This window comes from Mesoplodon mirus, assembly GCF_964341445.2.
Source record: "Mesoplodon mirus genome assembly, contig: HAP1_SCAFFOLD_1512, whole genome shotgun sequence".
NCBI lineage: Eukaryota > Metazoa > Chordata > Mammalia > Artiodactyla > Ziphiidae > Mesoplodon > Mesoplodon mirus.
Genome location: NW_028294657.1, coordinates 51,233 through 64,655, shown reverse-complemented (window position 1 = coordinate 64,655; position 13,423 = coordinate 51,233). Strand labels below are relative to the sequence as shown.

The 13,423-nt window shown below is 55.2% G+C and overlaps 1 protein-coding gene across 1 annotated transcript; it reads left to right on the top strand.

Moving 5' to 3' along the window:
• The first annotated feature begins 334 nt into the window (after nucleotides 1–334).
• LOC309798061 (sphingosine-1-phosphate transporter MFSD2B-like) lies at nucleotides 335–13,177 on the top strand. The gene is made up of 14 exons (XM_082646385.1): nucleotides 335–1,033; nucleotides 5,045–5,170; nucleotides 6,340–6,464; nucleotides 7,002–7,125; nucleotides 7,441–7,519; nucleotides 7,609–7,739; nucleotides 9,591–9,681; nucleotides 9,798–9,919; nucleotides 10,349–10,432; nucleotides 10,743–10,823; nucleotides 11,034–11,143; nucleotides 11,504–11,647; nucleotides 12,035–12,205; nucleotides 13,017–13,177. The coding sequence occupies exons 1-14, from the start codon at nucleotides 746–748 to the stop codon at nucleotides 13,039–13,041; spliced, it is 1,701 nt and encodes a 566-aa protein (XP_082502511.1). The 5' UTR covers nucleotides 335–745; the 3' UTR covers nucleotides 13,042–13,177.
• Nucleotides 13,178–13,423: the final 246 nt, after the last annotated feature.

The following is a 13,423-nucleotide window of genomic DNA, read 5'->3' as shown; positions in this document are numbered from 1 at the left end:
CCCTAATGACATGAGTATCTTTTCCTGTGCTTATTGCCCATTTGTCTATCTTGGAGAAATATCTATTCGGATCCTTCACCGAATTTTTAATTGGGCTATCTTCTTACTGTTTAGTTTTGAGTTCTTTATATATTCCGGAACAAATCCTTACGATTTGCAAACATTCCTCGCATTCTGTGGGTTGTCTTTTCACTGGTTGCATAGGTTACAACACAAAGGTTTTCATTTAGATGTAGTCCAACTTATGCTTGTGGCGTCCTGTCTAAGAAACATTTGTCTAACCCAAGATTATGAAGACATGCTCCTGCTTTCTGCTAAGAGTTCTATAGTCTTAGCCTTTACACGTAGGTCTGTGATGGGTTTTCAGTTAATTTTGTATGTGATGTGACCCCTTCCCTTTCTTTTAAGGACCTTTCTGGGAAATTGCCTACACCACTCAGCTTTTATTCACTGGCCGGGACTTAGTTACATGGCCATACCCATTGTCTGTATGAGGTTGGAGAATGTGTATTTCGGGCATCCTGTATCAATTTTTTAAAGAGTGTTGTAAGCCTCCTCAGCCACAATCTTAGTCTGAGCAGGTCAATTCTATTGCTTCGTTTTTCTAATGAATTTGTTTGTCGGCTTTCACGAGGATTTAGCAGGCGAGTTTAGCGCGAACGGCCGCTGGCTCTCACTCCCTCCCTCGGAGACCTACCCCAAGGAAAACGGTCCCGAGTGACTTGGCCAGCCTTTCCCCCGGCAAATGTGGGCTCTGGCGTTTTTCACTTTGGGAAACCGAACCCGCGCACTTCGCGGCTTCCCCGTTTTCCCGCGCGTTGCCCCCGGCCCGGGGCGCGCCCGCCGCCCCGCCCCTCTTCGCGCCGCGCCCTCTCGGCCCGGGAGCCGCCCTCCCCGCGGGGGCGGCCGGCCGGGCGATAACACCGAGAGCGTGCAGCCGTGCGCCATGGCAGTGTCCCCCGAAGGGATCCCGGCCCCGCCAGTCGACACGCCGCCACCCCCGCCGGAAGCGCACACCTTGGAGCCCGGTTCGGTGAGCGCAAAGCGAGGGGCGCGAGGGGCTTGGAGGCTGAGCCGGGCGCAGAGCGGGCGCTGGGCCGGACGGGCCCCGGGACCTTCCGGGCGTCTGGGCGTAGGCCTTCAGCCAGCCCCGGCAAGCCTCCAGGTTGTTGAACTGCCCCTGGTAGGGTTTGACAGTTGAGAGCCGAGAGGCTTGAGGGTGTTCGGGAGCCCCAAAGGGAACAGGATGGGAAACCGAGTCCTAGGCAAGCGAAGTAAGCTGCTGATTCCTCCACCTAGTGAGGCCAGGGCCAGTCTAGGGCTCTTGTCCACCGCACTCCAGGTCTTCCCCAGGCCCCCTGCACCCTGGGCAGGCAGGACGCTGAGTGGTGCGTGAGGAGGCTGCCTCCCTTCCCCAGTCTCCGGGCAGGTGCTGCGGGCAGCCACAGCGACCCTCTCAAACCCGGCTTCCTCCAGGCGCCGGGCTCTCCTTGAGGAGACTGCCTCTAGAGATGTCCTTCCTGGCAACCGGGCTCCCAAGTGAGGGTGGCGGGCAGGCGGGAACCTAGGGGCGCCCTCAGCCCCTCGCATCCCCCCTCCCCCCATCCCCTGGATGGGGCTGGGGTGCATGTCATTCAGGGTGGCTGTGTTGGAGAGGAGTTAGGACGTCTCAACTTTCCCGCCGAGTGCAAAAATCCACTGCCCGCCCTGTGCTCAACGCGTTCATTCTGTCTGTGGCTTCAATTCCCTATGCTGACTCAGTGCTTCCTCTCCCGGCACCTCGGAGCAAAAGACTGTGGCCTCCAAGAAAGCAAGCAAGATTAAGAGGCCCTCTGGGGACTCTCACTTCCCAGGGAAATTTAGAAATTCAGGGTGAGATGAATGGCTAGAGGGGAAACATGGTCCATGAAATGCTAGCATTTCATTCTCATACCAACTCTATGAGGTGTATTATCCCCATTTCAAATGTGAGGAAATGAAGCTCGGCACACTGAGTACCTTGTCCTGGTCACACAGCTAGAAATGGCAGACAGAGTTTGCATTCAAATGTGTCGAATTTGTCTAAATCTCAAACTTGATCTCAGTTGACTGTGAAGGGCTTATGATTTAAGTAGGTAAAACTGTCTTCCTCAAGATTCCAAGATTGTATCATATACCTAGTTTCAGCTGGAATGTCTGTTTCAAGTGCCTTCTATGTATCAGAAACTTGATAGGTATGTTTAGTGGGAAACCAGGGTCCCATTATGGAGGGGGCAGGGTGGGGGGAGAGTTATCATGTTGGATTCTGCCTGTTGTTAAGCTTTCTGGAAGTTGAAATAGTGTTCACAAAAATATCAGAAAAGAAGCCCACATCCTGCCTCATGTGTGGGTAGGCAGAGTGCAGAGGACTGGATAAACCCTTATCTGGGAAGACCTTCCTTTCCTTTGGGGTGTCTGGCAAGATACAAAAATGGGTGAAACCACGGGCCTCGCCACTTCCCCTCCCATCCCCGGGCAAAAGATGAAAGAGAAGGATTCCCAGCGTCTTTGGAAGAAATAGCACTTTCCACAGTGTCTTCATGGCATTTATTCTTTTAACAAATATATATATTGTCTATATGCCCAGCATTGTTCTAGGTACTGGGGACATGGTGGTGAATCAAAGTTATATAGCTCATGCTCTCAGAGAGTGTATATGCTGGTGGGGAGAGGCAGAAAATGAATAAGAATATATCCTGTAGTTAGTACAACTGAGAGAGAGATTTGGGTGGTCAGGGAAGGCCTCTCTAAAGAGACGACATTTAGGCTTCAGCCTGAATGGCAAGGAGTCAGCTCTTGCAAAGACCTGGAGGAAGAGCCTTCCAGACAGAAGGGACAGGAAGTGCAAAGGCCCTGAGGCAGCAACAGAAAAGGTCATTTTGAGTAACAAGAAGGAGGAGGCTACCATGGTAGAGGAGAGCTATCTGAAGTGAGGTGGGAAAGGGAGTGGGGGCTGATTGGGTGGCCTCCTGTAGGCAATATGGGAAGGACTTGGAGTTTTATTCAGACTGTAATGGCAAGCTGTTAGAGGGTTTTAAGCAGAGATGAGACACAATCTGATTTATGTTATGAAAAGATCAGTTGGGCTGCTGGATGGAGAGTGGATAGTAGGGAACGAGAGTAGAAGCAGAGAAGCCACTTAGGAGGCTGTCACTGATAGATTAGGGGAATTGGGAAAGAGGAATCAGGGATGACTCCTAGGTTTGTGGTCTGAGCTGCTGAGTGGACACTGGGGCTATTTAATGCCATGGGGACGGGACGACAGGGTTAAGAGGTTAAGACAATGGGATGGAAATCAGGAGCTGTGGTTTTTTTTTTTTTTTTTTTTGGCGGTACGCGGGCCTCTCACTGCTGTGGCCTCTCCCGTTGCAGAGCACAGGCTCCGGACGCGCAGGCTCAGCGGCCACGGCTCACGGGCCCAGCCGCTCCGCGGCATATGGGATCCTCCTGGACCGGGGCACGAACCCGTATCCCCTGCATCGGCAGGCGGACTCTCAACCACTGCACCACCAGGGAGGCCCAGGAGCTGTGTTTTGACCATGCTAAGCTGAAATGCCTGTTTGGCAACCATGTGGGGCTGTGAGTAGACAGTTTAGTTTGAGTCTGGAGTTCACTGGGTAGCTTAGGGATATATATATAGGGATACACACACATATTATTTGGGGTCATAAGCGTTACTTCATTTTAGTGGTGGGTTGGTAAACAGTCTCTCCAGAAAAGAAACTCTGATTTTTGCTGTTTACTGATTTCTGTGGTGTAAATACTCTCACCATGGCCAATTTCAGGCTGCCAGTAATCACTGGCTTGCAAAAGTCCCGAATATTTAACAATCAGCTCCCGGAGCCATTGCCTCATTTGCTCATCAAAACATCCGGCACATATATACAATGGAATATTACTCAGCCATAAAAAGAAACGAAATTGAGTTACTTGTAGTGAGGTGGATGGACCTAGAGTCTGTCATACAGAGTGAAGTAAGTCAGAAAGAGAAAGACAAATACCATATGCTAACACATATATATGGAATCTAAGGGAAAAAAATGTCATGAAGGGCTTCCCTGGTGGCGCAGTGGTTGAGAGTCCGCCTGCCGATGCAGGGGACACAGGTTCGTGCCCCGGTCTGGGAAGATCCCACATGCCGCGGAGCGGCTGGGCCCGTGAGCCATGGCCGCTGAGCCTGCGCGTCCGGAGCCTGTGCTCCGCAACGGGAGAGGCCACAGCAGTGAGAGGCCCGCGTAACGCAAAAAAAAAAAAATGTCATGAAGAACCTAGGGGTAAGAAAGGAATAAAGACGCAGACCTACTAGAGAATGGACTTGAGGATATGGGGGGGGGGGCGGGAAGGGTAAGCTGTGACAAAGTGAGAGAGTGGCATGGATATATACACTACCAAACGTAAAGTAGATAGCTAGTGGGAAGCAGCCACATAGCACAGGGAGATCAGCTCGGTGCTTTGTGACCACCTAGAGGGGTGGGATAGGGAGGGTGGGAGGGAGGGAGACGCAAGAGGGAAGAGATATGGGGATATATGTATATGTATAGCTGATTCACTTTGTTATAAAGCAGAAACTAACACACCATTGTAAAGCAATTATACTCCAATAAAGATGTAAAAAAAAAATCCCTTGAAGTTGGCAGGAATATCCATTTGACAGATGAGGCTTAGAGAGATAAAGTGATTTATTCAAAGTCCACACAGGAAGCTGGTGGCAAAGTTAGGGGCCTCCCGACCCCCAGTTCACTCTGGCTTGCTGACTTGGAGAATAAAACAGACTGCAGCAGGAAGCACTGTGGGGAAATATAAGGAAGAACTTCCCCCTGGAAATGCTTAGAGGTCATGGTTTAGGATTTTTTTTTTTTTCCTTTTTCTGTCTCACTTCCTTTTAAGATGATTTGGGACAAATTAGGACTGAGAGGTTGCTGGAAAAGCCTTCAAGACATAGGGACCTCAGGATGCTTTTGGAAGTCAGGGGGCTGGAGGGAGCTGTTGGGTGTCTGTGGGGGCTTAGCTCCTGTGTCTCCCCCAGGACAGCGGAGCTGGTCGCCTCTCATTCTGTACGAAGGTGTGCTACGGCATTGGAGGGGTCCCCAACCAGGTGGCCTCCAGCGCCATAGCCTTTTACCTGCAACTTTTCCTGCTCGATGTGGCACAGGTGAGTGTGGGCAGCAGCCTCGGGGCCCCCTGCTTCCGTCTGCCTTGGTGTCTGGTCCTTTCACCCCACCTTTACTTCCACCCCCATCATGCTTGGTAGATGGTACTTCTGACCCGAGCCTGAGAAAAAAACAAATGCTATTGAGGGCAACCTCCTCAAGGATGTTTACTGCAGGCTGTTTGTAGTGGAAAAGTGGGAAGCAACATGAATGCCCCAAAATATAGAAGTAGTTGGAAAATAAGTTGGGCTTTATCCACATAATGGGCTACTGTGTAGTCACTCAAAAGAATGAGTTAGATCTATACCAGTTGACTCAGAAGGATTTCCATGATGCACTGTCAAGTGAGAAAAGTTAGTTTTAGAGAAGGGTATATAAAATGATCCTATTTTAGCAAAACAAAAACATGCCCCATATATGTGGGTGCATGGGTATATGGATGTATATATGTCTGTACATGATTAAAGGATGAGCATGGGGAAAGTAAATTCCGGAAGGATATCCGCCAGAGTGTTAATGTTGGCTATAGGAGGGAATGGTGGAGGATAGAGGGTAAACAAAAAAGGACTTATTAATAAGGTATCCATGATTTATTTATCTTTCTGTGATTTTTTAAAATGACGCTGATACGATCCCATTTGTGTAAAATTATAAATTGCAGATGCACATAAGGAAACGCAGGACAGGATGGTCAAAACACTCCTGGCAGTTGTCTCAGCATGGTGGGATTTCAGATGAGCTTTGCTCAATATTTTTCTGTACTGTTTGAATGTGTTTATAATTAGAGTGTATCCTTTATGTAATCAGAAAAATCAATAAATCGTTTTCACTGTGAAATACAAGGTCTGCCTTTGACTGTCAGCTTCAGTGCACGCTTCTTGCACTGAGCCCTTCAGGGGAGGATCTCTCAAGTCTTCTCCGAAAGTGACCGGGCATAAGTATAACAGGAATGTGCTAGGGAACAGCTATCACTCCCTCCCCCTTCTCTACTGGTGCACATATGCCCTCGGAGCTCTCTGGATTCCTGTCTTGGGGAAGAGACCAAAAAACCTTTGCACTGTGGCTCTGGCCCCTGTCAGTTTCCCAGATCTTCCTCCTGATGGGCGGGCAGGCCTAGACACCCTCTCTGACTCTGCCGGGCCTTGGCTATCCCCTCCCTTGTCCCTTTCAGATCCCTGCTGCCCAGGTGTCACTTGTCCTGTTTGGAGGCAAGGTGTCTGGGGCAGCTGCCGACCCTTTGGCTGGGTTCTTCATCAACAGAAGCAGGAGGACAGGGTCTGGACGACTCATGCCCTGGTGAGCAGCCCCATGGTCCTCAGGATCCTGGCACCCACCCCTGGCTTGAGGTCACTGTGTTTGTCACATCTGCTGCTTAGTGGATGGTTAGAGGACAAGTCTGAACAGTAGGTGACAGGAGTGGATTGGGTCTGACTGAGTCATGCAGGTGTCCATAGACCTCTCCCTCACCTGGTGGCACGGAGCTGGACAAACCCTCCAAGAGTCGCAGGCCTGGCCCTGGGGGTCTAGGAGTGCAGCCAGGCTGAGCTGGGTGTCTTGGAAGGTCTCACAGAGAAGATGTGACTTGCCTGTGGCCCCGGGAACAGGGAATGGCGCCACCCAGCCACTAAGTGCCCCAGCCCCTACTCCTGGCTACCTCCTCACCCTGGGCCACCTCGCACCCTCCATGGCTCCCACCTACCCTGAGAGCCCCAGCCCAGGGCTTCTCCAGGGGCCGAGAGCTTGAACCCAGAGGGGTGAGGTTGCTCCAGGCCCACCCTTTGCATCCTCTGTCCTGATGCCGCGGGGCGCTCCACCTGGGCTGTGCTTCAACAGGGTGCTGGGCTGCACGCCGTTCATTGCCTTGGCCTCCTTCTTCCTGTGGTTCCTGCCCCCCTTCACCAGCCTGCGCGGCCTCTGGTACACAACCCTCTACTGCCTGTTCCAGGCCCTGGCCACGGTAAGCAGGTGGCCCCCTTCCTCGGCCTGGACTCCTGGAACCCCAGTGCTGGCTGGAGGCCCCTCTGAAGTGTGTGTGTGCTGGGGATAGGGGTCCAGGTCCCCGCTGCCCACCCGCTTACCAGTTGGCCAAAGACCATTAGTTTTTCTCGTGGGCTCCAGGCTGGGTGCCCCTCCTGTCCCTCAGCCCCTAACTCCTGGTTGAGGGGATCAGTAGGGACGTGCCAGCCTGGCGCAGGCCTGGCCTCAGGAAGCTGCTGGCCTGGGTTGGCAGTCTGGTGGCAGGCGCCATCCTAAACTCTGCCCGGTGCCTCAGTTCTTCCAGGTGCCCTACACGGCACTGACCATGCTCTTGACCCCCAGCCCCAGGGAGCGGGACTCGGCCACCGTGTACCGTGAGTGCAGGCAGGCGTGGGGTGCGTGGGGTGGGATGGCTCTGCCCCTGGCCCCACGAGCTGTCACCTTGCTCCACGCTGTGTCCCAGGGATGACCTTGGAGATGGCAGGGACGCTGATGGGAGCCACTGTCCATGGACTCATCGTGTCTGGTGCCCACGGGTCCCACAGGTGCAAGGAGACTGCGCTCCCAGGACAAGTGTCCATCTCCTCCAACGCGGTGAGTGCCCAGGCTACCCAGACCCACTGGGATCCCTGTTTCGCGTCACTTGTTTCTTCCAGGGCCGTTTCTCCCCCAGGTCTCTTCATGGTGGTTTGGGGGCTCAGCTCTGCACACTATGCCCTCTCGTTCCTTCCCTGCTCCTGTAGCTGAGCCCAGGCCCTCCGTCCTCCCTGCTAACTCTGCTTCTGCTGGGTGCCTTCTAAACATGGAGTCAGACAACAGATCAGCAGGCCATCTGGAGGGGAGGAGGCGGACCCCAGAGAAGGGATGCGGTGGGGAAGGGCCACAGGCAGGGACAGGGGAGAGAGACAGCAGAACGGTTTGGTGTCCTGGCAGAGCCCTGGGCAAAACCTGACCTATGACCAGTCCTACCCATCCCTGAACGGGTGACTGCCAACGCCAACCCCACCCCCGGTGTGAAAGGGCTAGTACCCCTTCGTGTCTCCTCAAAGCAGGTCCCTTTTCAGCAGTTAGGGGACGTGCCTCTATTTATCCATCAAGTTCATCTTCTATCCACCCCCCAGCCCTTTCTCCTTAAGCAAATGACATCACTCACCTCCACCGACATTTGGGAATTAATGGTATGAGAATAATACCACCAACACCCATGGTTCACCACCCGTAAGAAAACATTACAATGAAGTCCTTGTGTACCCCCCATCCCCAGACCCACCTGTAGCCCAGCTACAGAATGTGCCTGAGCACAGTGCAAAGTGGAGCTGTAGAGCCCCAGAGAGAGCGGGGAAGTCAGTCTCCCCTTCCCGTGGCCCACGGCCCCAGTCTAGGGATTGCCTGAGTCAGGGTCGGGGAGAGACTCTGCCCAGCTGCCCTCAAACCCCATCATGGTGCTATGAGCCTGGGATCAGAGGGATTGCGACCTGCAGATTCACCCTCCCCTCTTCCATGCCTAGGCCCCACTGAGGCCTCTACAAGTGCCCTCCCCAAAGCTACTGGGTCACTGTCTGGGTGAGGGTGGAACAGAGGGTGGCAGTGGCCTTGGGTTGGAGAGCAGGAGCTGGGCAGGGCCTGGGATGCCAAGAAGTAGGGAGCAGGAGGCTGAGAACCCCTCCCGGGAGGCGGAGCCTCGTGTGAGCCAAGGCGAGAAGCATTCAGGTGCCTCTTGGTAGTTCCAGCTCTGTTGTTCCATCGACTTCACTTACGAAACACAAATTCATAGATAAAATCATCACGAATTTCAAGACAGCAGAGCATTAACTCCCAAGTGCAGTGCCTTCTGAATGTGGGACCCTGTGCAACTGTGCTGGTTCCACACTGGTGAAGCCCTGCCCATCTCCCTCTTTCCTCACCCACCAAAGGCAACCCCTGTCCTGAATTGGGTGGCTGTTACTCCCATGCATGCCTTGAATGTATTTTATTACATATGTGTCTTCCTCTGCATGCTAGGTAGCACCGTTCTGGTTTTGACATTTATCTGCGTCATCATGCATCACACTGTCTGCTCCTGGATCTGTCTCCCCACCCACTCCAAGCCCCTTATTGTGGATGCACAGGATCACTTATTCATCACTGTAACCACAGGGTCTAGCACGCAGAAATCAGCCCCAATGAACGTTTGCTTAAAAAAAAGAGAGAGAGTGGCAAACGGGGCTTAGACCCACGGTGGCATGGATGCCCACGGGAGGCAGAGGGTCAGCAGAAGGACCACTCTGGGCCCTTAGATCTCCCTCTCCTGCTGGGCTGGTTGGGAGGAGGGGCACCCCGCATCCTTGGGCTTGGGCTGAGGGTCCCTCTGCTCCCACTGGGAGGTACTCCTGCCCGGCCCCTGGGTATCCCCACCTCCGTGGGTTGGAGACATCACCCGCACTGAGGTCCTGTCCTGTCCCACAGACTCGTCTCTACTCCATTGCAGCCACTGTGGTTGCTGTGACGTACCCCGTGTGCAGTAGTTTGCTCTGCCTGGGGGTGAAGGAGCAACCGGGTAGGTGCGGGGTGCAGGCAGGGTGTGGGAAGAGGAAGCTGCGGCCGGGCTCCTCTTGGGTGTGGGTTTGGGTTTTGAACTCCACCAAGCCAAGATGTCCCCTTCCTGTGTTGCAGATGCCTCTGCCCGAGCCTCCGGCCAGGGCCTGAGCTTCCTGGCTGGGCTGCGGCTCACAGTCCGGCACCCGCCCTACCTGAAGCTGGTCATCTCCTTCCTATTCATCTCATCAGCCGTTCAGGTACCTCTGGCCAGGCTGATCCCCACTGGCTTGGCTCTGGCCATACTGGCCCTGCGTAGGTTCAGGTGTCTCTCGTCCCCACGGCACCAGAGAGAAACCAGTGGCTGGCAAGCGCCTGGCGAGGCTGGTGCTGGGAGGAGAGAAACCTGCCTAGAGCTTGTGGGGCTGGGGAGGGTCAGGGCCCAGACACCAGGAAGCTGACGCTGTCTCGGGTGGTTCTCAGCTGTGCCGGGGAGGGGGACTAGGAATGGCATTTATACCTGTGTCAGGGATAAGCGTCCTTCGTTGGGGAGGGGACTGCGTGATGGCGGTAGGAACCGGACGCTTGAGGTCCCAAAGGGGAGGCCAGACTTGAGACCCTAGCCTTGCCCTTGACTTCCACGTTTCTGCCATTTCCCATACACGCCCACTTCCTGGCGACTTCCTCAGGTGGAGCAGTGCTACCTGGTCCTGTTCTGTGCACACGCCTCCCGGCTACATGACCATGTGCAGAGCCTGGTGATAACCATCCTGGTGAGGGGACCTGGGGCGGTAGAGGCAAGGGCGCTCGGGGGCCTGAATTGGGGATGTGTGACCCTTGCCATGACACACGTGGCCGGACTTCCGGTGGTCAGTGTTCTGGACTCTGCTGTGGTCTTCGTCACCTGCATTTCAGCCGAGGGTGGAATTGGGGCCAGGGTCATAAAGTTCACAGCCACTGTTTCCAGCCAGGGGGCAAGGTCAACGTCGAGCGTCCCTCCTAAATGTCAGGGCTTTGAGGGCCTGGCACAGGCACAGGCGCAGGGGGCGTGTCCTGGGCTGTGATGATTCTGTCCGCTCACAGGTCTCGGCAGTGCTGAGCACCCCGATGTGGGAGTGGGTTCTGCAGCGATTTGGGAAGAGGATGTCGGCCTTCGGGATCTTTGTGAGTGAGGCAGGAAGCAAGGCCTGGAGGGATATGGGGGGGGGGGCAGTGACCTGGGAGCCTGAGCCTCCTGGGGACCGGCAGTGCTCAGTGCCTAGCAGGGGACCAGGCGCAGGGGGTCATCAGTAGAGCGGTGAGTGGGTGCATCAAAGAGCCGTTGAGGGGGGGTGATGCAGGTGGAGGGAGCAGCTAGTGTGTCTGTCTCCCTAGGGGATGGTGCCATTTGCAATCCTGCTGGCTGCTGTGCCCACAGCACCCGTGGCATACGTCGTGGCCTTTGTATCTGGCGTGAGCATTGCCGTGTCCTTGCTGCTACCCTGGTAGGCTGGGTGAAGGGAAATGGGAGTGGGAGCCTCACGTCCTTCCTACTGGGTATCCCTCCTCCTTCACATCAACCTGCTGTCCCAGGCCTTGTGCACAGGCTGCGCTGGGGAGGGGCCCTCCCCGCCTTGCGGGAGATGGAGGCTGCCAGCGCCATCTGTGGAGCCCTCCCGAAAGAGCGCCAGGCGGCAGGAATGGTGGACAGCTGTGTGTTGGGGAAATATTGCCTGACTCTGTGGGCCGGTCCTGGGCAGCGGGGACCCAGGGGTGAATCTGACTCACTCTCTGTCCCCAGAGAGCTCCTGGGCTGGTGGCTGTGGGGAGGATAAAAGGGATAATTCTGCAGCCCCCTCCCCCAGGTCCATGCTTCCAGATGTGGTGGATGAATTCCAGCTGCAGCACCAGCACGGCCCAGGGCTGGAGACCATCTTCTATTCATCCTATGTCTTCTTCACCAAGCTTTCAGGTGCAGGCGCCCTGGGCCTCTCCACTCTCAGCCTGGAGTGAGTCACAGAGCTGGGCTGTACCAGAGGCACAAAAGACTAGCGGCGTGGGAAGCAGAGGGCAGAGTCCCCCACCTTAGCCAGCCAGGGGTCACCCGTGGGTCCGGAGGGTGTGTGGGAACCTCCACCCTAGCTTTCTCTGTGCACATGACTGGGAGGGGCCCTTCTTGGTGGCTGTACCCCTTCTGAAGCCTCTGCTTCCCACATTCTCAGCTTTCTCTGAACTCCTCCCTGGTGTCTTCGTTCCCTCACACTCCATCCACCATAGTTAGGCTGATGTGGCCAGGAAACTATCCAAGTTTCAGGATAGCATGGGATTGGGCATTTGGGACCCCTCCGTCAGGAAGCCAGGCTCTGAGCTGGATGCATGGGATGGTGTTTCCCCAGCTTTGCGGGGTATGAGCCAGGAGCCTGCAAGCAGGCGGAACAGGTAGTGGTGACCCTCAAAGTCCTCATCGGTGCCATACCCACCTGCATGATCCTCATCGGTCTGTGCATCCTCCTGGTCGGCCCCACTCCAAAGGTGCCACGTCGGAACAGCTCCCGCTCCCTTGGGAGGTAGGCACCTCTCGCACACGAGTATACACAGGAGGGCTGCCAACGCCCGGGAGGCATGCAGATGTGCACGGCTCTCATTTGGTCACCTCCACCTGATGTCCCACAAGCATGGCAGTCAGTCTAAATGGGCCCCAAACCGAATTTATCTTCTTCCCCAATTGCTGCTCCTGCTGTGCCCCGGTCCCGGTGGATGGCACCACCCTCCAGCCTGAGAGCCATCTCCGCTCTCCCCGCCGCAGGCTGCACCGAGCAGCTCTCTCTGACCTTGTTCTTCCCCCTGCGAACCACCACCCCCCATCCCACTGCCCGAGGGTGATCTGCTCACTGTCTGGCTTTCGCAGTGGACTGGGGGGACCTTGAAAGCTGGGTCTGTTTTCTTCATGTTTGCGTCCCAAGAGCTCAGCCCAGAGCCTGAGGCCAAGCAGGCGCTGCAGTATCAACACGTCTGGTCCAGCAGACGTTCACGAGCCTTGTCCACGTTTTTGCCGACGCTCATGTGTTTACAAACACGAGTCCATGTAGATACAGAGGACCACGCACGATAGGCAGAAAGTGGCTTTGTCATGGGTCCCTCACTGCTTGCTGTGGACGGCCTGGGACTCCAGCCCGTCTTACTGTGCTCATGCGCTACACTCGGGGAATAACAGGTGGATGGGGAACTGCTTGGTGGGACTCGGGAGAACAGGGTTTTAGCTTCATTCACGGGGTTGAGAAGGGGAGGAGCTGCTAGAGAGACAAGGAGCAGCCACTGACACTTCCACGGGGCCCCACCCACGTCCTCCTTCCCTTTGGTTTCTTCCCTTTCCGACAGGAGGACCAGCTACAGCCTCGCTTGAACTTGCGACTCGTGTGAGCTGGAGCGGCAGGAGCAGCGTCTTCTGGACTCCAAGTCCCCCTTTCTTCTCAGCCCTTCGGCACCCCTGCTTCCCAGTTTACACACGACCTGTCTTTTCCCCTGGGATATGGCGTCTTCGGTGACTCTCCTGAAGGGAGTGGCCTGGGCTCCAGGACCCCCACCTGTCATGTCTTGCCTGTTGACTGCAGGACATCTCAGATAGGCCTGTGCCCCTGACTACCCAGCTCCAGGCAACCTGTGACCTGGAAAGCATACCAGTAGCAACTATTCCTGGAAAAAGGAAGCCCCTACCAGCCTGGTCTGCAGACTTCCTGTGGGAGCACCAGGCCCACCAACCTGCTTGGATGGCAAAGCTACCTGAC

Excerpts from the sequence above, each read along its gene's own strand:
- LOC309798061 (XM_082646385.1), top strand. The coding sequence starts at position 746 with ATGTGGGCTCTGGCGTTTTTCACTTTGGGAAACCGAACCCGCGCACTT. Across the intron at positions 7,126-7,440 it reads TGTTCCAGGCCCTGGCCACG|TTCTTCCAGGTGCCCTACAC; the intron begins GTAAGCAGGTGG and ends CCGGTGCCTCAG. Across the intron at positions 10,433-10,742 it reads GCCTGGTGATAACCATCCTG|GTCTCGGCAGTGCTGAGCAC; the intron begins GTGAGGGGACCT and ends GTCCGCTCACAG.